The sequence below is a fragment of the Phalacrocorax aristotelis genome, chromosome 20 (genome assembly GCF_949628215.1).
Source record: "Phalacrocorax aristotelis chromosome 20, bGulAri2.1, whole genome shotgun sequence".
NCBI lineage: Eukaryota > Metazoa > Chordata > Aves > Suliformes > Phalacrocoracidae > Phalacrocorax > Phalacrocorax aristotelis.
In genome coordinates, this window is record NC_134295.1 from 4736003 (window position 1) to 4759394 (window position 23392).

At 53.5% G+C, this 23392-nt stretch overlaps 1 protein-coding gene across 9 annotated transcripts in view; it reads right to left on the reverse strand.

The window, feature by feature from the left end:
• Positions 1–935: 935 nt before the first annotated feature.
• LDLRAP1 (low density lipoprotein receptor adaptor protein 1) overlaps positions 936–23392 on the reverse strand; it is a 41357-nt gene continuing 18900 nt past the window's right edge. For 4 of the 9 annotated variants that reach the window (XM_075114487.1, XM_075114488.1, XM_075114489.1 and 1 more), the window contains 10 exons: positions 22664–22863; positions 16291–16433; positions 14562–14674; positions 11681–11795; positions 8755–8827; positions 8226–8309; positions 6736–6866; positions 5063–5097; positions 4414–4486; positions 936–3024 (listed from right to left, as the gene is read on the reverse strand). In XM_075114487.1, coding sequence (XP_074970588.1) covers positions 2896–3024; positions 4414–4486; positions 5063–5097; positions 6736–6866; positions 8226–8309; positions 8755–8827; positions 11681–11795; positions 14562–14674; positions 16291–16386 — 849 coding nt within the window. In that variant the 5' untranslated portion in view covers positions 16387–16433; positions 22664–22863 and the 3' untranslated portion in view covers positions 936–2895. Of the gene's footprint in view, positions 3025–4413; positions 4487–5062; positions 5098–6735; positions 6867–8225; positions 8310–8754; positions 8828–11680; positions 11796–14561; positions 14675–16290; positions 16434–19088; positions 19241–22663; positions 22864–23392 lie in introns of those variants that run through there. The other 5 variants (XM_075114483.1, XM_075114482.1, XM_075114486.1 and 2 more) reach the window with 5 other exon arrangements.

The window sequence follows — 23392 nt, forward strand, 5'->3', positions numbered from 1 at the left end:
TTTGTTCCTCGGCACCGCCATCAGTTATGCATGAAGGTGCAGACCGCCGGTGCTCAAGTACTCGTAATCTGGGGCATCCCCTCATGCTGGAACAGGCAATTTAAACAGAAAAATGAACTTCTATTGGATTTGTTTTAGTCTAACACCGCAGGAAAAGAGGCATCTCTGCAAAGTCCCTTTGTTCTGCCCGCAGCCCAGCTCTGATACCCCAAAGGGAGCAAGTGGCAGGTTACATGTTTGTCAGCATCCCCAAAGGCATTTCTCCCCGTGCTTCCCAGCCGAGCGTTAGCAGCGTGGTAGCTGGTAGCTGTGGGAGCCCGGCTGCTCCAAGCTCGCAGCCAGCAAAGGCAGGAATTGCAGGGGGAGGCCGAGCACACAGGGCAGTGCCGGGCTCTCTGAGCTGTTTCTATTTAAAAGGCAGCTGTACAAATTAAACTCCCCCCAAGGGAGAAGTACTTTGCACAGCAGCTCAGAAACTCTATCAATTAAAAGACTTTGGGTTTTGATGTTACCAGCACCACATTTACCTGCAGATGAGACCAAAGCACCGACTTCCCTCTCCCATCACACCCTTACCTGGAGGCCGATCCGGCGATGCAGGGGCTCAGGTAGGGATGGATTTACCAAGCACGCTGCAACAGTCACCTCCCAGCCGGCTGCCTGGCCGTTGCGCATCCCTCTGTGCATCCCACATGGCCACGTCCAGCCCTGTAAGCGCTTCCTGGAGGCAGCACCACGGACTGGTGTCTAACTGCAGCCGTTTTCCCACTTGGATGGCCCTGGAAAGTCTTCTAATGGGCACAAACTTCCCGTGGATGTTTCCAATCGCTTACTGCTGTGCATCAGGGGAGACAGAGGACTCAACCAGTTAGAAATACAAAGCCTTCTACACATTAAAGGACCACGGTAAAAACAAAGTCACCCAGCACAGACACTCCAAAAAATGGTAGAACTTTTATTTTCCTCAGTACAGACATCCTTTACAGCAGAAGGTTTTCTTAAAAAACTATATACATACATATATAGTATTGTGCATTTCAGTATATGCTCCTAGAGTCTCTAGAAAAGGAGAAAGAGAAATAAATCCTCATGGTCCATTCCTGCAGCCCAAGCTCTTTCCTAGGAACATCACCACTCCCCGGGGTGCGGGACAAGGCGCTTGCTACAACCACTTCTGCGCAGTTTTGGCGTTGCTTATGCAATAGGTTCATGTCTCTACCGTGTGCCTCTGTAGCACTGACAAACTTTGAATAATTCCTTCAATCGCGAGACTGATGCTACACATAAGATCAAATAAGTCATGGGCACAGTAGTTTCAAGACGTAAAATTGCCTTAAACACAATTTTGCAGGATAAACAGAGCACACATTTTATTAAGAGACACGATGAGTCAGCTTCGCAAGTCCTTGATACCTTATCACAACAACACTTAGGGAAAAAAATCAAATCTAAGTTAGAGTCACTCAGCTGCTTCCTAATAAATTCTTAGAGCTGACAAAGAGGTTTTTCTTTTTTTTTTTCCTGCAAGCAGTTTTAAGAGAGTTATAAAGAGCTATCTGGGGAATGAATTAGTGTTTCAAAACCAAGTTACAAATCTATAAAACAGATTAGTATACTTCACATAAGGCCACAAACACTGCAAACTGTCAGTGTGACTATTTAGGGTCATTAAACTTAATCTTTCAATTAGCATAAGCTTTATACCTCCATTACTTATTTTCAATTCCAGGAGCAGATGAAGACAGCTTCCCAAGCCTCACGGGAGACCGGCTGTCGGGGGGAAGAGGATCGGAGTACCACTGGAAGGGGCACCTCTTGCTAATTGAACATCCAGGTATCGGTCTTGCCTAATCCAATTCCATTTGAGTCTATTGAGTGAGCAACAACCAAACGGTTTTGAGACAGTAAAAAGGCATGCACAGCCAAATCCACTTAGCAGAGCTAAGAACATAGATCTATTGTGCTGCTGGGTTCACCCAACCTGCAACTTTCAACACGCTTTAGCAAAACAAATTGTTACTCCCTGGTGGTTTTCCTTTTAAAGCCAACAGTTCAACGGAGCCCTAGGATTTTGAGTCACATCAGAAACTGTGTGTGTGAGTAGTCAGTTTTGAAACAGACCTGCAGCATTGCCAGGTTGGGGTTTTTTTGGGTAAATAGCTTCTGAAGAGAAGTTACAGGCACTGCTTACCTTGACAATTAGGACCATTGCTTTCAGTTCAAGTTTTAAAGTGCAAAACTTCATAGAGTCTTTGGGTAAAAAAAGTGTCAATTCCCATACGAAGCTGGCGAAGAAACAGCCAGAACTCGTAGGGATGATTGACGACTGTGAGAGAATCACAGACATTCGCAACAAAAGCAAGATCTCTGCTACCTCTTTGATTTTAACACTGTTAGCAGCTGCTGCAGATCTCTTCCCCTCCGCCTAGGCAGGTGATGTGTTGTTCACAAAACAGTGGATTAGTAACAGTTGTGCTTGCAATTGCATTTGCGTCTGCAGACCTTTGTCTAGGGAAGTATATACAGAGAGACTTTGGTGTTGCATAGTCTTTTTCAGAGAGGTACAGGCACTGCTGAAGGTTCTTCCATGGTATATTGCCACCTAATACTGTAGATGCTCTACACACCTTCTGATAATATATGTAAACTGTAACGGCTACGAATAAATACGTCGAGGAGCATCTCGTGGTGTAGATAAAAGCAAGGTACAAAAATCTGCATTAGATTTCTAAAGCTTTGGTCTAAACTGTGCTGTAACGTCAGCTGACTTGGTGAAGAGCCCTCAGAAGAGTCCCTCGTGTACAGCACCCGGAACAGCGTGAGTCAGTCCATAGACTTTTAGTGGTTATTCTCTCGTCAGCTGTTAGATGCATCCGACCTCAAAACATGAACAGATCATCTTTTTCGCCTGTGTTGGAATCTATTTTGTTCCAGTCTACAGGCGAGAGCGTTTCTGCACTCTGGATGTCTTGAGCCGTCAGTCCCGTGTCGAGGACGTGAGGGTTTGTTCTCGACTGAGCCAGTCTGAGAGGGGAGAAAAACAGAAAGAACACAAATCTGTGCAGTTTATAGCCTGGATGCTTGATGCATCCGTAATGCCGAACCCTAGCTGCAGTTCCACATTTCAAAATCCTCCAACGGAATGAAATAATTCAGTAAGGGAGGAGCTGGCACACAACATTTGCCGCGCTCTCAAGTTCGCTGCAGCTTTGCTGCTGGTTTATCCTAACACTTCCCCTACAGACATCCAGGGAATTTGCAGTCTGGACATCCCGTGTATTAATGGTCTGGCAGAACGGTGCCATTTCCCTCTCCTGAGCTATTGCTGGCAGGTGCATCGTTAGCTGGGATCTTATCTCAGCGTGAAGGCTCCACTGACCAAAGGAGCAGCCTCATTGCAATGACTCAATTTTCATGGTGGTGTGTCTGGACACGCAGCTGGTGCTGTAGCTCGCTGCCTGCCGCACTGCCTGGCCCAAGCATTTAACTCTTTGGGTTAAAACACAGCAGGACTCGGATAATGTTTAATAGCCCACAGGATCAGCTTTAATCTCAGCCCATGCTAGATGTTTCATAAAACCTAACAAGCCCCAGTTTGTTGTTGTGTTATTAAATACCTCTGTGAAAATGAAACACTGCAGCATCAATTCTCCCAGGGCCAAAAGGTTAACTCAGATATTTGGTGTTTCAGCCAGGGGAGGCACGGTGTTAAATAAGCCTTAGATGACACTAGCCATATGCGCTTTTTTTAATAAAACCCAAAAGTGACCAGTGGTGATGTAGCAGCAGAATGCTTTCAGGAGCATCTGCCTCGGTGGATGAGCAGTCCAAATACTGAGTCACCAGAAGGCCAAGGGTGATGTGACAGCTCAGCATCCAGCAGTGCAAAACAAAAGACCGCAACCAACAACATCTGCTTAATTAAGTAGGGCAAGGAACAGAGGTGAGGAAAATAGACGACATTAAGACATAAATTCAAGCAGCCCCTTTATCGAACACAACTTGGGACAGGGCTACTGTGGAGGTGAAAGCTGTAAATCAGTCCTGAGAGCCAAACAAGGCACGAAGGTCTGTTTCCTTAGGGCTGAGTGTGCAGTTTTTGTGCTGCTGCAAAGCCCGGTGGAGGCGAGCAGCTCTCGGGGAGGCGATGGTGTTGGGCTCAACCCTGCTACTGCCCGATTCCCTCTTTCAGCATCTCTGAGCAGGACGAAGAGTCCTGCCAGCTCTCTGCTGCCATTAGCATCTGCACCCAAGGCAGCTCTTTGCCCAAACTGGGGCCTTCGCAGCTCACGGTGCTTGGAAGGCAGCCAGGTGGCTTCATGCACTGATCTGGAGGATGGGACCCATAAACACTAAAGCATCCCCATCACCCCGCAGGGGCTTGCCTGCATGAGGAGAGACAGGAAAACTCACCTGAAAGAAAACGGCTTTGTTTAACATTGCTGGATTGCTCGGTGTGCACATGCACGGAAGCTCTTGGTTTGGACTGGAAAGCGAACTAAGCCACGTGAAGCTATGGCCACAAACTGAATGTGCTCAGGTGCACGAATTCAAAACTGGTGCATCAGAGCTGCCCTGCTGCAACTGCGCTGCAACAGGGACCGGCGGGGCAGGGAGGCTGCCCTCACCAGTTGCTGTTTGTTCGGGGACAGATGAGAACCAGGTCCCAGGGTTAGTCCAGACCTCACAGAGGGGTGAGGAAGGGTGAAGCCCCCACGCCAGAAGCTGGGACCAGCATCGCCGCACCTAGCACCAGGGCTGGAAACCGGCAGCCTCAAACCACCCTGACAAGCAGGAGCGGACACACCAACTGCTTGGGGAATTAAATTCCCTATCACATAGAGCTTCTCTCCGTCCTTAAAAGGTTGTCAAAATATTTGGCTTATCAGCCAGCCTCAAAGCCTATCTTTCAATTAACAGCTGAGGCACTGATGGGGCAGCTGCCTAGGTCAGATCACGGCGGCTGATTAGATTAGAAGCATTATTAAAAGCCAGTCACCAGTCAAGTCTCCCGGGCTGGTCCCGGGTGGTGTGAACTTGTAAAGAGAGTTATTAGAATTACCTTGAAAATGCTTCGTCGAGACCATCATCCATTTCCTTTGTTAAAGAGAGAAAAAGAGAAAGAAGTAGTGGCTAAGAGAACGCACAAATTGTATTTAGAGATCTAGCTCTGTGCTTGAGCACAGCAGACAAAAAAAAAAAAAAAATATATATATATATATATATAGGCTTCCGAGTGCCTAAAGCAACACTCCTCTCAGCACTCTGCCTCCTTGGGCAGGTTTTACCTCACTCTCTGCACAATCCCCAGGGTAAGAGGTGTAACTCTGGGTGGTCCCAGCTTCCTCAGAGCAGATCCCAGGGCTTGGGTCAGGGATGCCATGCTCCCCTTGCAGCCTAGGGACGGGGCAGGGGCTTGGCCCTTTTTCACTATCTCCAAACCAGGCTAATTCTGCCCCATTGCCTGCACAGGCTGGATCTGGCCCATCAGCTGGACCACATCCCCCTCTGGGGTTAACCACAGCCCTCGGCTCTTCCAGCTCCTGCCACAAGATGCACATGCTGCGAGTTCCTGCTGAGAGGGGAGACCCCGACAGAGCTCAGCAAGATGCTCCTCAGGGCTCTTCTGGATCAGGAACCCAGAAAGCAACTCTGCACCAGCACGGGGGAGACCTGTGCTGGATCCTTTATCACTGGTCTCCCAGGGTTAAGGTTTCCCAGGGAAAGCATTCGAGTTGCTTGGGGGAGAAAGGTTTCCCATGCAGGAAGATGGGCTCTGCGCAAGGGCTTTCTATGGACAGACTCGACTATTCCCAAAACCTTGTGATGTACTTGCAGGCTTAATGTAATATGTAAAGTATGAAAACTCTGCAAGAAGAGAGGGATCGGAGACCGTTGATAAGCCTCCAGGATTTGATATGACTTAGAGTTGATCTTCAGGTTTAACCTGAAAAGCCTCAGGCTCAGACCCGGCAGACTCAAGAAGCAGGCTCCAGGCAAAGACCCTTATCATTCAATTCTCCAAAATTTAGCAGACAGCATGTTTCCAGTGAGGGCATGTGGTGGGGATGAGGTTCAAGGTCAAGTGGGGCTTCAAAGATCAGCCCCAGCCCAGTGGGTGATGGAGCACTTGGGCATGGAGGAGGCTGCCCTGGGGACGCACACCTGGAGACACGTGGCTTGGGTCGTTATTTTTCTATTAGTGGCCCATGAAATAATTAAGCCGGATACTGAGGACATTTTAGAGAAGCCATTCATGTGCACACAAGCCAGATACAGATGCAAACAAGGATGAGGGAAAAATAAGAGTAATAACAAACATAAATATAACCTGGTTGTAGTGAATGGTAAACAAAAGCCATCAACATAACCATTTTTTCCCCTGAGCAGTTAGGTGGTCTCTCAATTAAGTGACAAACCACTGAGAAATGCTGCTCGAGAATAAGTAAGATTCAATTATCTGACAGCGGCGTTTCTCAGAGCGCCTCACAATCTCATTCATTTATTTACAGAGCCTAAAAAGGGCAGTAGGTACTCGAACACTAATTGATCATTTTGAGTACGACACTGAAACCCATCTCACTTGGGCATCTCCGAAACCCTGCCCGAACAGCTCAGCCACTGCAGAGCTGCAAGAAAAAGCCCCGTGACGGCAGCTGAAGCACACAAAATGCAGGTGGCATCGCCCCCCGCCCCGGCTTGGCACACGCCGCGGTACCCCAGGCACACACTTACCCACACCACGTTGTTATTTACAGAGGAGCTGGGCCCAAACACGCTGTTATCTAAGTGTGGGGAGTTTGTGCTGCTGGTCAGGGGCGATTTGGCAGGATCTTCGAAATCCAGCAAGTTCCCCGTGGCTGCTGCTGTGAACAGAGCACAGAGGGAATGAGGCAGGGGAGGGGAAAACAGAGAAGACATGAAACCAAGCCTTTTTGCAGCAACTGCTTCCCCTCAAGAGGAGAATCTAAGGGTCGCATCCAATTCCTTCAGGATGGCCCTGAATTCTAGCGTGCAGGAGCTGCTTTCACCCCAACAGGGGCTATGGTTTCAGCCTGAATAATTTGTGATGCTCAGATCAAGACCCCCTCGACAGGGACGCAGGGGAGGACTGGCCGGCTCATCCTTCCAGCAGCCATCAGCAGAAGCTCTCGGGTACCTGCTTACGTTCAGGGTGAGCCACGATCAGCCCTGGGGCAAAGCTGAGACATCTCAACCCCAGGGCTTCATAGCCCAGGGTGGGAAGAAACCCCCGGCAACATCCTCAGCTCAGCCCACGGCATCGATTTCAGCATCTGACAAAGATGCATCACTATTTTATAGGGCCAAGAGCAAATCCTGCACTGGGTGAAGAGCAGTTTGTAGCTTGGGGGCTGCTGGTACACCGCAGGCTGGGTTGTTTAAGGGAAGCCTCAGACCCTCCCCGTCACCCTGCAGCAAGGGTGATGCAGATGTGTCCCAGCTGCGGAACATCGCCCAGGCAGACACCGGAGCCTGTTCTTACACCTGTGTCAGCCCTAAGCCTCACTTATGCTGATGTGCCACTGTTTGTGCAGATTCCTCCAGTCCTGGGCCTTCACATGAAGAAATGAGATGTGCCAGCCTGGAAGAAAGCCCAGTTTAATGCTATTTTCCTCTGTGCCAAATCCTCTTATCTCCGTTGCCAGCATGGAAGAGAGATTAGCCTTTTGTCCCACTTCTCCCTGGCTACACGTCTTGCGTTTCAGAGGCAGCAGAGGACCACGGCCAGGCACTGAATTATGAGGAGCTTTACTATTTGTTTTATTTTCAAGCACTTCTCCTTCCTTAGGGGAGCTGGAGGCAGAGTAGCACCTGGATGTCCATCTCTTTCAGCTGGTGTGATGGCACATGTTTCTGGTCCAAGACAAACCCAAAATCAAACTTGGGATGTGGGGTCCACGCTAAGCTCACATGGATATTATGGTCAATTTGCCTGGGGCAGAAGTAAACGGATTTGGGGTGGCAGCAGCTGTGTACGAGGGGCTGCATGAGATATTTAAGGGGGAGATGGAAGGACCTGGCAGGTGGCCACTGTGTCCCAAGCGCTCTGCCAGTGGCAGTATCTCTGCTACAACAAAAGCGTTTGCCCCCCGGTGGTCTTCAAAGCCCTCCCAGGAGCCTGCCCCATTCGGGTAAAACCCCACAGACCTCAGGCTGTTCCCCATCCCCGAGACCAAAGCAAAGCTCTGCTGTTGGTGACTTACATGCATCGGGGTGGGCAGGGGCTTCTGAGCTGGGGCTGCTCGTCCCTTCTCCTTCCAAGATGGACCTTTCCCGCTTCTCCTTTTCTGCAAAAGAAGCAGACCCCGTCACTGCCTGCAGAGCACTTCCCCACAAGCTTTTAGAGAGGAGAGATAAGGGGGACAGCTAGGACGGGCCACTGGGTCTCCTCTGCCCACAGCGGCCCAGGCTCTGGGTCTGTTTTATAGTCTCATGGAAGGTGAAAGCAAAAATCCCGGCAGCAGCAGGGCTCTGAGGTACCACAGACAAGCACCAGGCCCTTCACGCCCTGCCTGCAAGAAAGGAGAGCAGCCAAAATTTGGCTGGATTTATAAGGATGTTGAGAGAAACTTGGAAGATACCTTAAATTGCACCAGAGATTGGACCAACCTTAATAGCAGCCTGGAAATTTGGAAGGCAAGGGGAAAAGGCACTTGGAAACTGGAAAAACCCCAAAGTCATCCCTTGAACTTTCATGTGAAGAGTAAGACGACGTGAAAAAAACCCACTCACCTTCCTTAGCTGCTTGCCAGAACTCAAATGCGATTTTGAAAGCCTGGGCTACGGTGAGGGTGACCGCTTGCGCCTGGAAAGACAGCAGCGAGGCAGCACGTTAATCGATGAGTCCTCATGTAGATTTAAATCATTTGGAGGTTTTGCTTTGCAGATTCACATTAACCTGGATCCAACCAGTCCTCCGCTGTGCGCGCTCCCCGCCTGGCTGAGGAGGGGTAATCAAATATTGATGGAAGCAGAGACTTGCGCTGTGTAGCTTCTGGGAGACACGTCTTTAGGTGTAATAGGAAGATGGAGGAGGCAGGAACATGGTGGTCACAGCCATCGTGCTGACGGATAGGGAGAGAAGAGCTGCTCCTGACCGTGGGGCTCGTGCAGCTCTTCCTGCACCCCACACCTAAGCATGGTCTAAACAAGCGCGAGCGCTGCACAGCCCTGGGCTCATCCTTGCAGCTCCCTGAGGGATGTGGCTCCCCGTTCCAGGGCTGGGCTGCGCTGCACCCACCGCAGAGGATCACCCACCAGAACAAGCAACATCTCAAAGGGAATCGGCACCGGGCCCGAGCCCCGGCCCACGCCAGCGCTGGGGAGGGATGCGCAGAGCTGCGGTCCGTCCCTCCCCGGCACCGCACACGACCACATGCACAAGGACGCTCCGAGCCCAGCAGGGTAAAACACCATGAATTTGCAGCTCTCTCCAATGGGGAGCAACCTTATAGGCTGGACAAGAGAGGCCCCAAGGTCACCCTCTGGCTCCCCCGAGCTAAGCTGGCGTCTTGCTGACTTAGACCAACAGTGTGGGTTTGTTTTGCAACAGTCGGGGCTGCAGCAGGAGCACGGACACCTTCCCTTCAGTCCCTCCATTCCTCCCCAAGCCAAGAGCTTGAGCAGCATTAAAAACCCCACCACCTTAAATAGCCGGAGTTGCTGGAGGTGTATAAATAGTGACATAAATGCCAGTTTCATTAGGAGAAAGCAGAGCTCACGAGCAGTTTAAGTGCAAGGAGATAACGAGTAACACTCTGCAAGGCTGGAGCGCTGCAGGAGCCTTCAGGCGTGAGTTTGTTTTATGAAGTTGCAAACTAAACAAACCCAGATCCAGGTCCGTAACCCGCAGCCCCAGAGGATGGAGATGTGGGGGGAGCGTGAACAGAGCACAGGCATCCCCCGAAAGCCAGGCGCTGCTGCGCGGGAGGGGCGAGGACACCCAGCAAACCTATCGGTGCCAATTAAGCCTCGCAAAACAGGGGAGCTCATCTGAATGTTGGAGCTATTTACATCTTTGATGGAAGTGCAAACACTTTATGGCAAAAACTTAAATATGGTAATTAAGTATGAAACTCTTCACAGCTGTTTACAATTTAAGCTGTCACATCTGAATCAAGTTTAATAGACCCAGCTACCGTTGAGAATTACCCATGAACTAAAAATACAGGCTAATTATATGCCCGTGACTGGTAGCTGTGCAAACATTCAGGGACCCTGCCTCGGGGCAGGGACAGTCCCTGGTCTGGGAACAGGGTGTCACCTTGCCGGCATGACGTTCATGCGTTTTAAAGACAAGGAAAAAGAGAAAATATTTCTGGTATTTGCCACAAAAGGCCTTGGAGAACTTTATTTGGAACTGATGTACCACTAAGATAATTCTTTTAGCACTGGAGAGATTTAAATTTTAATTTGCAGAGCGAGGCTTATCTTCGCCATGCAAGGATGGGAGCGCATGCTGCAGAAAGGAGAGACAACTTGTAGCTTCCATTATTCTCTCCCCAGAAGAAAAAAAAAAGCCAAAAAGAGTCGGGAGAAGCACAGAATATTAACAGAGCTACGGTGGCCATGCTCCGGGCACAGGGATGCTCGTAAGGACCCAGGAATCACCACGCTAGGATGCACCGGGTGGGAATGCCTCTTGGGAGGTTTGTTTCCCTACAGATTTGGGAGATCCCGTTCTCTGCTCAGGCCCCGCAACAGGCACCAGGGGAAGGATTTCTGGCAGCAGAGGGATCCGACCTGCCCTTCCTCTCCACTAAAGTCCCTTCCTGCCGCAGGGAAGGGGCTCAGCCCCAGCACTGGCTCCACTGGAGAGAGCCCCAGGGCTCTCCTTGCCCCACTTGCAGCCGGTGCCCAGTGACCCACTTCTGTCCCTCGCCAGTTCATCAGTGCTGGGTCCCTGCCCATCCTGATGCACTGAATCAGCAGGAAAAAAAAAATCCCACGAGTGGGTTCAAAGCAAGAGCTAGAGACTGTTTTCTGTACACGGGTCTCTGGTCCAAGCCCCGTCCTCGGCACACAGCGGGGTTTCCTGCACTGCTCCCGCAGGAAGGACATGGCCCCATCTACAAAGACGCCGCTAAAAATTGGACAAGGAGCTTCAACAGCAACAAATGGAAGGAAGCCAGGGCAGCGAGCCCAGAACCGCTGTAAATGCCTCCAGTGAAGCCGCCCCTGGGTACCCTGGTAGAAGCCTCCTCAGAGACCACCCCGCCTGCCAAAGCCCCTCCGCACACCGGGCTTAGACTGGAGCTGGCAGCCCGGAGAAGTGGATGCTGGGCAGGGAAGAGTCCCAGCAGCCGGGACCGCAGCGTGGCGGGGTGGGGTTTCTGGTGCCAGTGCAGGGCCAGGCCCCCTCACCCCCGCCCCAGACCTTGGGGCAGAAGGGGTTTTACCTGCCAAGACAATGGGCTAAACCCAGCCCAGAGTTACACCCGCTCGAGAGCAACGGTCAGGCACTGGGCAGCATTGCCAGGATTAACTGCCTGTGGGCAGGTGGTAACGGCAGCAGGAGGGTGGGTGCTCTCCTGCGGCTGTTTGCTGGGGCAGGGCCCCCCCTCGCTCTAACTAGGGGCAGAGCTGTTATCTCACTGGTGCAGCCCCTCTCTGCTTCCTCCTCCTCCAGCCACATCCCCATTTCTTCCTCTGGACTGACCATTTTCCGTTTGGTACAGAGGAAGGCATGGCACTCCAGGTTCTCATTGAGCTGGTTCTGGGCAATGTAGGCAAACACTTTATCGTGGATCTTGTCTGCCGTGCAGTAGGATATCCTGAAAGACAGAACGAAATGTCTTGTCCGGGGCACTGTGTGCAAGGGAGATCAAGCAACCCCTCCTCTGACCTGCCAGCAAGCGCCTACACCAGGGCTTCCAGCTCCGGGGCCAAGCAGGGAAGGCAGAGGGAGCATGGGAGCATTACCAGGCTTTGATGCAACTCCTTCCCAAAGCAGAGGAGTTGATGCCACTGGCTCGAGTCTAAGAGAAGCACAGAGCAACTCCTGCAGCCACGGCGTGAGCTCCTGCATCACACGCAGGAGAGGCAGGAGAGAAGAGAAAACGTTTCACCTTCTGGGAAAGGACAGGTTAGAGAAGGCAAAGACTCTGCAATGTGCCAGCCTGGGACTAAGCCTGACAAATGCTCTGCCTTCAGAAGACAGACTCCAGAAGATTTTCCTTGGAGGATAAGCTTGCAAGGAGAGAGAAGGACTTGTTCTCAGCCTACGATTTAATCTTGAGGCTCAAACCAGGGAAAGAAACTGATGCACGGGTGCCCAAGAAAAGCTCTTGGAAAGGCTGAAATTCAGGCAGTACAGAAATTCTGCAGTAGCAGATGTACGGGATGCTCCAAGACCCCTGAGCACATGGGGAAGGAGGCTCAGCCAGCCCAGTGGAGCATCCCCAGGATGGCCGTATCTCTCCCAGCCCCCAGGCAGGGCAGGGCTGACTCAGAAATGCTGAAAAAGTCTCTGAAAGAGCAACAGACCGACCTGTTTGAGGAGATCAGGCTGTGGCAGAGGGCTCAGCTCCCCTCTGCAGGGCAGCAGGTCCCTCAGCATCAGCCACCCCTGCCTCCCACGGGTCCATCTGCACCAGGAGCTGCAGGACGGAGCGTCTCACCTGAAGCCAGCGAGCACAGGCTGGAGCAGCCCAGGAGGTTTAGTGCAAGGCAGCAGGCACTAGCAGTGAGCAAAGCCTCTTCCCTGGGCACGTGACAGATCAAACAGGTGTTAAGAGAAAGCCCGAGAAAAAAGGAGGACACTGCAGTAAAAGTTATCCCATAGCCCCACGATGCCCATTTAGCTCCTGCTCTCGCTGCACCCGAGAGTTTGCAGGGAGGGGACTGGAAGATCCCAGTTCCCAGCAGATGCTGGGACTTAAAAAGCCACATTCAAAATTTATTTACACTGCATTAGTTTCTTGTTGCATGTGAGGATGCCTCTGCTCAATGGCCTGAATTTTGTCTTCCAAAGCTGAGCCGTGCTCTGGATTGAAGAGGCACTTGGAAGTTCACTCCTCCCTCCCATTTGTTCCCAAAGTGGCGTGGCCTCTCTTTTAATAATCGTGACGAAGCCACAGAAGGTCATCTGCACCGGCACGTGGCCCTTCCAGCAACCCCCAGCGCCCAGCTCCATATGCGATGGCCATTAATTTCCAGGGGAAGGATAACTCACACCTGCCTCTGAAGCGAGCCAGTTTTACAAGGCCTCTGGCAGCGGCACATCCAGTGACAGCGCCTGCCTTTTAGCCACGGCCACCCCATCCTGCCCCAGCATGATCCAGGGCAAGAGCTCAGAGCCAGCATCATCCCGGTGAATAGACAAGTTGAAGAGAAGAGAGTAGAGGTGTTAGAGGAAAGCCATGGGACTGCCACCGGTGGAGCATGCTCGCAGAGTGGGGAGATGACCCCCCTCCATGCACGCAGACCCCAGATTTTGCCATGACCCCCCACTCCCGCAGCACCAGCATCTCTGGGAAGCAGCACCAGTCCCCACATCAACAGCCTATTTAGGATGCGCTGAGTTCAGTCAACCGAGTCGAGGGGATGCTCGTACACGAACACCGAGCAGGAGGAACAGCTTTATCAATGGCTGCTAGAGCATCTGGGGAGAATTTAAGGCAGCATCTAAAACCCCGGCCTCACAGCTCTGCCTGCTTTTACACCAGCGCAGTGATACTGATTTTGGCACGGCCGCTTTGCCCAGCTCTGCTCTTTAGCAGCGGGTTTCTCTCCTGGGAAGGGAGGGGGTCTCAGCACCGGTGGCTGTATGCGACTGCTTAGTTTGAACTGGAGAAAAGCAAGCGGGTTAGTAGTCTGGTTAGAGAGAGTGCCCAACCCAGTGCTCCCCCTCCCGCATTTAGCAAAGGGGGACAGAGCAGCAGGTGAAGGACAGCAGCAGAGTGTGGGGGATGTAGAGGGAGAAGGGATGGAGAAGATGGAAAAGGCCAGGTCCAAGCTTGCCTCTGCTTGCCAAGAGCTCTGCTTTGCCAGGCCCACGCCTGCCTCCAGCCTCTTTGGTTGGAAGAAATACTTGCCAAAGCCCAAGGAGCAGATACGGGATAACCCATCCTCGCCCTCCCCACAGAGGCACTGGGTCTCAACAGCTATCCCAGCTGCGCTTTGTCAGAGCTATTTAAACGTTTCAGAGGCGCAGAGCAGCCAGCGAGGGGAGGGCAGCCCTGGCTCCAGCACTCACATCCTCACCCGCTCAGAGGTGCTCTGACCATCCTCCATATTTGCCTCTTGCCATCACCTCAGATGCTTTGGCATTTCTATTGCCAAAATCAGGCAGTAGAGCGGCGTGGAGCGCTTGGCTGTGGATCTGCAGCCTACACACACACCTCCAGGCTCGTCACGCCTTTCCTTATCCCCAGCTGGGCGCTTACTGCACCAGATGTAAATTTACCTTAAATTCAGCAACCACCCTCCTTCTCCCACCTTTGCTTTCCATCAAGACATGATGGCCGGCGAGGCATCAGCTCAGCCTGGGTGGAGACCGGAGCAGACGAGGAGCCTTGGGGCACCCACCCGTAACCCACCTGTATATGGAGACGTTCTCGATCAGCTCATTCGTTCTACTGTCGTTCAACACGATCCCTCTGGGCGAGACTTTCAGAGTCACTTTCTGCAGTTTCTTTCCACTTGCTTTCGCCTTTAGAAGGAAAAGAGGTAGGGGAGAGTTACAGACTTTTAACACTGATACATCCAAAGGCACGTGAGCAGAGACTCCGGATACGCACCACCTAATTGGCATATTAACAGCACTTGTTAGTGTTAGAGACTAAATTTACTACCAGGTGTGATAAGGCACTTATTAAAACTTTTCCTTCCCTGAAGCAGTGAATTTTGCTGGTGTTAACGAGACAAGGACACACAGCATCCACCCCACGCTGTGCAGAGGTACTTCCAGCCCAGCACCTCCATAAGGATTTCCCCGCCGCCATCAGCACAAAGCAGCAGCTGCTCTGGCCGAGCTGTGCGAGCGCTTGGTGAAACCCCCGGAGAGTTCTGTCTTTAGCACCAGCTCTGGGGCGGAGGGGGACACCAGCACGAGTGAGGGAGAACGATGGTCCTGCAGGATGTGGGCTCCCAAGCAGCCGGCTTCGAGCTGCGCTGCCAAACCCCATTTGAATGGCAAAGCGTCCCCCCACAACAAGGTCAGGGCACCGCCTTAAAAAGTAACTAGACTTCTAAGGAGCACTTCTCCTATTTACTAGTCTCATGCTTTCAGCCTTCAGGTTACATTCAGCTCACTGCCCAGCTTCTCTCCCTCAGAAAAAAACCAAAAAACCCAAAACAAAACACCAACCCCAAGCCCCCCCAGCTAGCTGCAGACCTCGATCCTCAGTCCTGCTCCCTGGAGACCTCACTTGAGCTGCATCCAGACCGGCCGGCGGTCAGTCCTGCCCCTCCGAGGCTGGCCTTACAGCCCTGGGGCTTTTATTTAAAGGCTCCATTCTCGGTCGATCAGAGCAGACATGAAGGGCTCTGCCAGCAGCTCCCATTTCGTGCAGTCGCTCCCCTCCCGTCCAGCTCAGCACATGCCAGGAAAGGATCCGTCATTGCCCAGCACAGTTCGTCACCCCATTGAGTTTTATGATGGTTAACTGTACAATTGGGTCTTTGCCTCATTCAGTTTTATAAGGGTCTAAAGAAGCATTAATTTTTACTTGGAGCCTGGTGAGCAGGAGCTCCGGGAAAGTTTGGTGCTAGAGGATGGCTGAAATTTGGTCCCTCTTGCATCAGAGGTTACATCAGGACAGTGGCTGTATTGGCTGGGAATCAGAGCAAGCTGCCCTGCTCCCTTCTCCTCTTAACCCTTCAAATCCCTGGAAGGAAAACCCAGAACCACATGCCAGCTCTTGCGCACTCGCTGGCTGCACTCAAAATGCTGCCCTTGCCTTACAAGGGGAGAGGTGACCCTGGGGAAGGCTGATTTCACCAGGTCAGAGGCTTCTTCCACACCCAGGGTCACCCAAAGCTTATCAAGGGGAGCCAGAGCTCAGACATATAACACCAGCTCTCCACAGCCTCCCCTGTATCCACGCGCTGGGGCCAGTGCCAAGGGCCTGCCAGTCCCACTGCCTGCACTTCTACTTACACCGCCGGACACCTGCTCACCCCTGGAAGGGCTGGACCTGTGATCCTGACACCCCCCAGCGCACAGACAGACAGCACAGCCTCCAGACCGGCGGCTTTTTAAATTCCCTGGTGACAGGCTTGTTTGAGCAGCCAGAGACAGGGCTCTGCTCCAGCACCGACACTCACGGTAGCAACGATCCTTTTGACGGCAGCTGCGGAGAGCTCCTCTCCCTTGGGCTGCTCCACCAGCGTCATGCCCATGTACTTGAGGCTGAAGAGCATCCCTTCCAGCAGCGTCTCACGGGTATCTGTCCAGTTCTCTGGGAGCTCTGGAGAGGCAACAAAGAGGCAATTAGGTTCCCAAATGCACGAGGGTACCTGTCAAGCCCCGAGGGAGGGTTTAGGTACTGCCTGGGCCCAAGTGGCTGGGAGCTCCCGGTGCTGCCACGGCTCTCGTGAGCGCTGGGGGAAGGAGACAGAGCAGAGACAAGAACAAGCCCCCAAAATTTTTTCCACAAAACACAAGAAATGGTAACAACCCTTTAAGATCTATAAGTTGCCATCGTCAGTTTAATTTTGAGTGCCCAGGTCCACACCATAACCAAGGGGATCCTGAGCATCAGCCCCAGCCAAGTGCAGGGGAGGGCTCGGTGCTGCCCAACACACAGCAATGACCTTACCCTGTACTAACCATCGCCCACAGAAGCTAAGACGGGATTTGCCGCTAGCTAAGCCCACGCAGAGCTGCAGGGATTCAGGTGATGTGCTGTGACTTGCTAAATCCATCACCAAGAGCCCTGAGGAGCCCATCACGCAGGTGAAGCTTCACCAGGGAGAGGTCCCTGCTCTCCCCTGAGATCACCAAGGAGGCCACCAGCCTCTTCCTTACGTGTCGAGGGGTGGGAAGGAAGGTCCTAAATACAGGGATAGGTTTAGGACCAAACTGAAAATCAGGTGGTTATTTCTAAGCCTGAAATTGCACCACAGGATCTAACCTCCAGGCATGGAGCTGGCAACCCAGGACCTGCTGCTCTCACGTTTAAGGACAGTCTTGTTTTCAGCAGGGGGCAATAAACCACATCCCTCCTGAGGTGTCCATGGCCCTGGGGAGCAATACGGCTCCCAGAGAGGAATCTCTGCTTGCTGCAGACAAAACATGTCCCTGAAGGCTTTGCGGCCCTGTATTCAGCCTCCTTCGGCTGCCTCCAAAGCAGCAGGGCCAAACTGCAGCTCCCTGCAAACCTGCAGCGCCGGGAGGGCAGGGCTGCAGGGACGTGGGGGGAACGAGACTCAGCCTCCTGGTGAAGGTGAGATGGGAGATAAGCCACAAACCCCGGCACCACTCCCACTGCCGGGTGTGGGTGCCGAGCGGTGAACCACCTGGCTAAGGTCGAAGTGACGGAAGCTGGCTGGGAGCGGTCCCCTGGGGAAAAAAAAGAGTTTGCAGGAGGGCAGGGGCTCTGCGCTCGACACACGGCAGCGGGTCCCAACCCTGAAGAGGGAGAGGAAAAACCAAGGACAGGCGGGATGTTGCATTTACCTTGCATCACAGCTAGAAACAGAGGGTGCCAGCCAAAAGCCTAGAGCTCTCAAAAGCCTCGGGTGCTGCCGCTGCCCTCCCCCTCCGAGGCCAAAGCCGGGCGAGCACGCTGGGCTGGAGGGCAGTTTGCACACAACGGATGGGCCGCTGCCTGCCTCACGCTCCCTGCCTCGCAAGCCAGGCACGGCACACGCCCCCAGGTCCCGTACCCCATGCAGAGCAGCCCAGGGCCTCACTGAGGATAGGGACCCCACGAGGACCCCACCCTGCCTGGGATGATGCCAGCTGCAGCGAGGCCCCAGGCACCCAGCTCGTGCTGGCCTGGGACGGAAACAGGGGTGGTTTAAGTACAGCCACTGAAGTGCTTTCATAAAGGAAGGAGCACTGGAGGCAGCAGAGACAGAGACACGCTCCTTCGTGCATCCTGTTCTGCCCTGTTCGCCACCACCTCACCCGACCTCCCGTTAATGCAAATGACTGCACCCAGGCCTAGGGTGTGCCCGTCCCGTGGGGCGACGGCAATGCCCCCCACCCAGCGAAGGGCACAGGGGTGCTTTGCAAGGTCACCCCGCAGCAGGCTCAGGGCGAGCCCGAGGGCTGCCACATCTCCAGGGGCCTCTCTCCAGGCACGTCCCGCGAGGCCACGCTGGGGCAGCACCCCACGCCTGCCACGCAGCCCCCCAAGCCCAGGGGCTGCCCTCCAGCCAGCTGCCCCTTCACACCCTGCACCTGTTGGCCCTTAATCCTAGAGCAAAAAGGTGTAACGACGCCGGGTCAATCCCATCAAATTAGTAGAATCAAGACGTCTGATCTCGTTTGCGGGCAGCGAGGGGTGCAGGCAGGGCAAGGCACCCTCCCGCCGCCCACCGCGATGCTCGGGCTCCGTGGCAGGGCTGGGGTCAGCCGGGTCCCCCTTCCCTGACCGCAGCAGGGGGATGCCTGGCAGGGGCCGAGTGGCCACTTGCCCGGGGGCCATCGATTGCATGACGGAGCCAGCAGTGGGCTGAGGCCAGCGACTGCCCGGCGGGCTCCTCCGTCCCTTGGCCTGGGCTGGGCGATGGGGACAGCCCCCCACCCACCCCACTGCTGCACGGGGGGAAGGGGTGCAGGGGGTGCAAAGGGGGGGGAAGCAAAGTACGGGGCAAAAAGAGGGCTAAAAGGAGGGGTGAAAAAGGGGGTGCGAGAGGAGTAAAGCAGAAAGGGGGTACAGGGGGGCATAGAAAAAAGAGGGGGGAAGCAGGCAGGGTTAAACCTGGTTAAAAGGGAGTGCAGGAGGGAGAAAAGGGAAGGTCAAAGAGGGAGAAAAGTGGCTGCAGGGGGGTGAGAAGCGGGATAAAGTCGGGAGGGAAGACGGGGGGGTGCAGGACAAGGGGGTGCAGGGGGGTAGGGGCGAGCGGGGAGAGGCGCTGCCGGGGCCGGGGGGAAGCGGGGCGCCTGGTCTCACTCTTGTGTCGGCCGCCGGCCCAGGAGGGTTTGTGGACGCTGGGGCTCCGCAGCAAGGCTCGACCCGCCGACTTCAGCGCGTCCATCCCGCCGCCGCCCCCCGCCCGCTCCCGCGCCCGCTCCCGGCCCCGCCGCAAACTTTCCTGCGGCGCCAGCGCTGACGGCGTCCGGGGGCGGGGCCCGCATGCAAATGAGGCGCCGTGACATCACCTCGACCACGCCCCCAGACCACGCCCCCGCCTTGGTTGGGTGGGGGGGTTCCCGCTGAGATTGAGGCGGGGAGGGAAGGGGGGATGGGATGCTCCCGGAGCTGCGCCGGAGCCCCGAGGAGGGACAGGCGCCCCCAGGGACCCGCGGGGATCCCGAGGCTCGGCGGAGGCCTGGGGGTCCTCAGAAAGCTGCCGGTCCCCCTGAGGGGACCCCGAGGCCCCCAGAGCCTCCCTACAAACATCTGTGCGGGGCGCAGCAAACACCAGCTCCACGGGGGTCCCACCTTTCCCACGGGGGTCCCACCCAGATTCAGGGCAGGAAACCTTTCGAGGGCTCCAGGCCAGCACAACCCACATGGCCCCGTTTCCGCACGCCAAAACGGTTGCATTTGCCCCGAGAGGTGTTTGGTTGCCCCCGTCCTGGGCTGAGAGAATGTGATGATATTTTAATAGCGTGTCTGATAAAGGCTAGCCTGAGCACGTGCTGCCCCTCCGTGTCACCGCAGCCGCCAGCGGGCTTTTAACTCGGCCTGAACATAATTGTATGGAAGATTAAGGCCCTCAAAGGCTTTCCAAAATTAAAGGGATAATAACAAGGAGGTTAAACCCCATATTTAGGATTTGTAGAATAATGCCTTACAAAGCCTATTATTCACAGAACCATTTGTGTAATTGAAAATCCCTTTTTAGTTAAGTTTTAACATTCCCCTCTCGTGTTTGTAGCTGGGAACCAACGCGCAGGGGTCACCAAGCCGAACCACTGGTGGCCGGTTCCCCTCCGCAGGACACGAGTGGGTGGTGGAAAGGTTAGGCAGAATCTCTCTTCCAAAAAGCCCAGCCTAATATAGGCCGGTGCCACTGGTATGTCTCCGTTTAGTGCCTGGTCTGAACCTGAGCACGCAGGGGGAGAGCCGGGCCGGTGACCGAAACTTGAAAGAAGAAACTTCCCCCGAGGGCTCAGCATGTGCGAGTAGCTCTCTAAAGGGCAGCAGCACGCAAATACCAAAAAACCTGAAAAATCACTGTGTCAGGAACAAATTTAAGCATATACCGATATCCATCTCTGCGCAGCAACTCACTCAAGTATCTGCACTTACTTTAGGCACGTGTTCAGACCTAACTGAAGTCCGGGGATTTAAGCACACGCTCAGATGTTTTGCTAAGTCCTTGATGAAGATCAGCTCCCGCCCAGCAGCCTGCATTTCACTGGAGGGCTTCCCGCCTGCCAATATCTGATGAGTTAAGGCAGACACCTTTGCAATTAATTAATTGATAAACTAGCCTGAGAAAGCCACTCGGCAGGTATTGGACACATCTGTGATTTATTTTCCTATTTCCATATTTTGCACCACCGCTGGCTAAATATATCACACCATGCTCCGCTTCACTCGGGCAGCGGCTTCTGCACTCGTGTGCCGCTCTGCCGCTTCCTTCCCATCATTTCCTCCGCGGCAATTTCACAGGGCAGTTACTGGCCATGATCCCAACGGGAAAAGATCTGCAGCGTTCCTTGCTGCTGCGATCCTCCCTTGCTACGGCCACTCCTGCTCTGACCTTTGTAGCTCCTTTCTGGGCGCACGAGGTGCGTTCCTGTTCCTCTGGTTGTTATTGCAAAGGGCGTGAGACCCGGCTGCAGCGCTGCCTTCCCCTGCTGAGTTTTCCCGCTGTTTCCCAGCACCGGTGTCGACGTTCGCCCCTCGCTTTGCTGACTGCGCTGTCTCGGGTGGGTGTTGCTGCATGGGAGCAGCAGAATGTATTTCTTCAAGTGTCACCATTCAAGTTGGAGAATGAAGGACGTGACAGCAGCCTGAGAGAGAGGAGTCGTCAAATCAAGGTCCTGAACGTGGCTGTACCATGCAAGCCAGCCTCCCTGAAAGTTAGAAGTTTTATATATCCCTGAAATGGTAAAAAATGACTAGTGTCACTCTCCCCAGGAAGGCAGAGCATCAGGCAGCTCAGAATTGCAGCTCTGCACCCATCCACCTGGTACTGCACTGGGCAGCCCAGGCTTTCCTGCCAGTGAGAGAAACCCATGCTCAGACGGGTCCCTGTGGGCCAGGCAAGCAAAGTCAAATCTATTTTTTTTATGTCTGAGCACAGCACAGCAGTGATTTTTTTGGAAACCTTGCTGTCTCACTAGCTGCGAGCACCCCATGGCTGACCTCCCCAGCCCCACCGTGCTCAGCAGATCACCAGCCATCCGTCTCCCCATTAATTGTTGTCTCTCCTGACGAGCTGCCAGCTCTTTCCACACGTACTCTCTCAAGGTTATTTTCAGCTCTGCAGCATCACCGAAACACACAAGTGTGAGTCTCCGGTATTGCAGCAGCAGGGCCGCTCCTCTCCGCTGTTTCTAACACCCAGCATCATCTCTTCTGTCCAGGAAATACAAAGAAATCCTTGCCGCTGGTCCTCCCCACCTCGGTATCTGCATCCACGAATCACAATGAAATAAATGCAGCTTTTCAGTGAAACCTCTACATTTTTTGGTAGCACCGATGTGTTTTCCCAGCTGGTGGGGCCATGGCCGAGCGAGCCATCCCTGATTTCTTCAGAGCAATCTCAGTTCCAGACATAAGTTCAGCGACAGTCATTATGCTTTACTGTGAGGGTGGGTGTTCGTTTGCTCCCTGCTTTGATTAATCGGGGTAGCAAAGCCCTGCTGTCCCGCCCAGCCATGCTGTGCTCCCGAGGCTTTACTCGTTTACTCTGCTGTCTTCATATTTATGGCAAATTAGCATATCTGGGGCCAGTTAAAAGGTGATCACTAATGGAAATCTGAGCTCCTTCTACTCTGTCAAACGCATCCGAGGTTTGCCTCCTAATAAATTGGCATCTTTGCTGAGAAGGCCTGTGTCTAATCGGCTATGTGATAAAAGACCAGTTGCTGACATTTGCTGCTGTTTTCCCTTCCTTTGACATTTCATTAAGCAGAAAATAACACCAGCAGCTACAAATGTGCTCTCATTGACGTTTGTTGGCCATAATGTTGCGAGTTGCCCTGACTAAGCGAGTAGCTGGTAAGGGGGATGTACCGTCTCCAGGATAACAAAACTCCCCGTAGTCCTCCCATGGCCGCGCAGCGTCTCAGGGCTTTGCAGAAAAGGCTGAGCCGCTCCACATTAGCTCCCCAGCTCGGAGAATCACCTTAACTCACCCCGCTGCCATGAGGTTTGAGCTGTAACGAACCCAGACCTCATCTTGTCACTTCAGTCCATCAGTAAAACTTCTAATTTATAGGCGTGCGTAGGACTTAAATTACCACAGTCATTAACACTTTGTTAATGAGTCAATTAACATGCTTTAGGATCTATAGAGCAAGAGCATTATAAATAGGCATAGTATCACCTATTACAGAAATAAATACCTGACTGTACCGGTATTCGGTCAGGAGCTGCTGTTGGCTGCGGCGAGTGTACGTACTCCGCTTGGTCGGGGGGATCGGTCACCGCGGCCGCGCGTCGCCCGTGCAAAGGGCTCTCCGGGGGCTGCAGGTGGGACCAGCTCCAGCATCACCGCGCTTGCCTTCGATGCCAGGATCGGCACCGATCGGAAAGCAGCACCAGGCTGGAGATGGGAAACAAAGTCTGACATGAAACACTCATTTTAACAGCAGCCAAATGGGGCTGTGTTTCTATCCAGAAGTTTTTGGCACCCAAAAGTAAGGCTTTTAAGCATCCTTAAGAAGCCTGAAGCTGCATCCAGGCCAGAACCAAGAGCCCCCCTCTCTCTCGGAGCAAGGGATATTTGATGTTCCCCTCCCAGATCCCCAGTCTGGCTCGTGCTGCTCCTCCCCCTGCTCCATACAACCCTGCACAAGCACAGAGAGCAAAGCCCCAGCCGCTCCTTCACAGCCCCCCCAGTGCAGAGGGGCGGCAGGTGGGCTCACTCCTGGTGATGCCCAATTAACACACTAATTACCACACCTGCCGTTAGCACGATCCTCACATGTTCCCCCCAAACACCAGGACTGGAATTTTCTATTTCTTGCGACCTCTTTTGTATCATGCTCTTGATCTATTCCCACATCTCCAGAGCCCGGCTGCTTTTGCCTGGATCACTGATAGAAATCAGGCTGACGGCTGCGCGCGCTGAA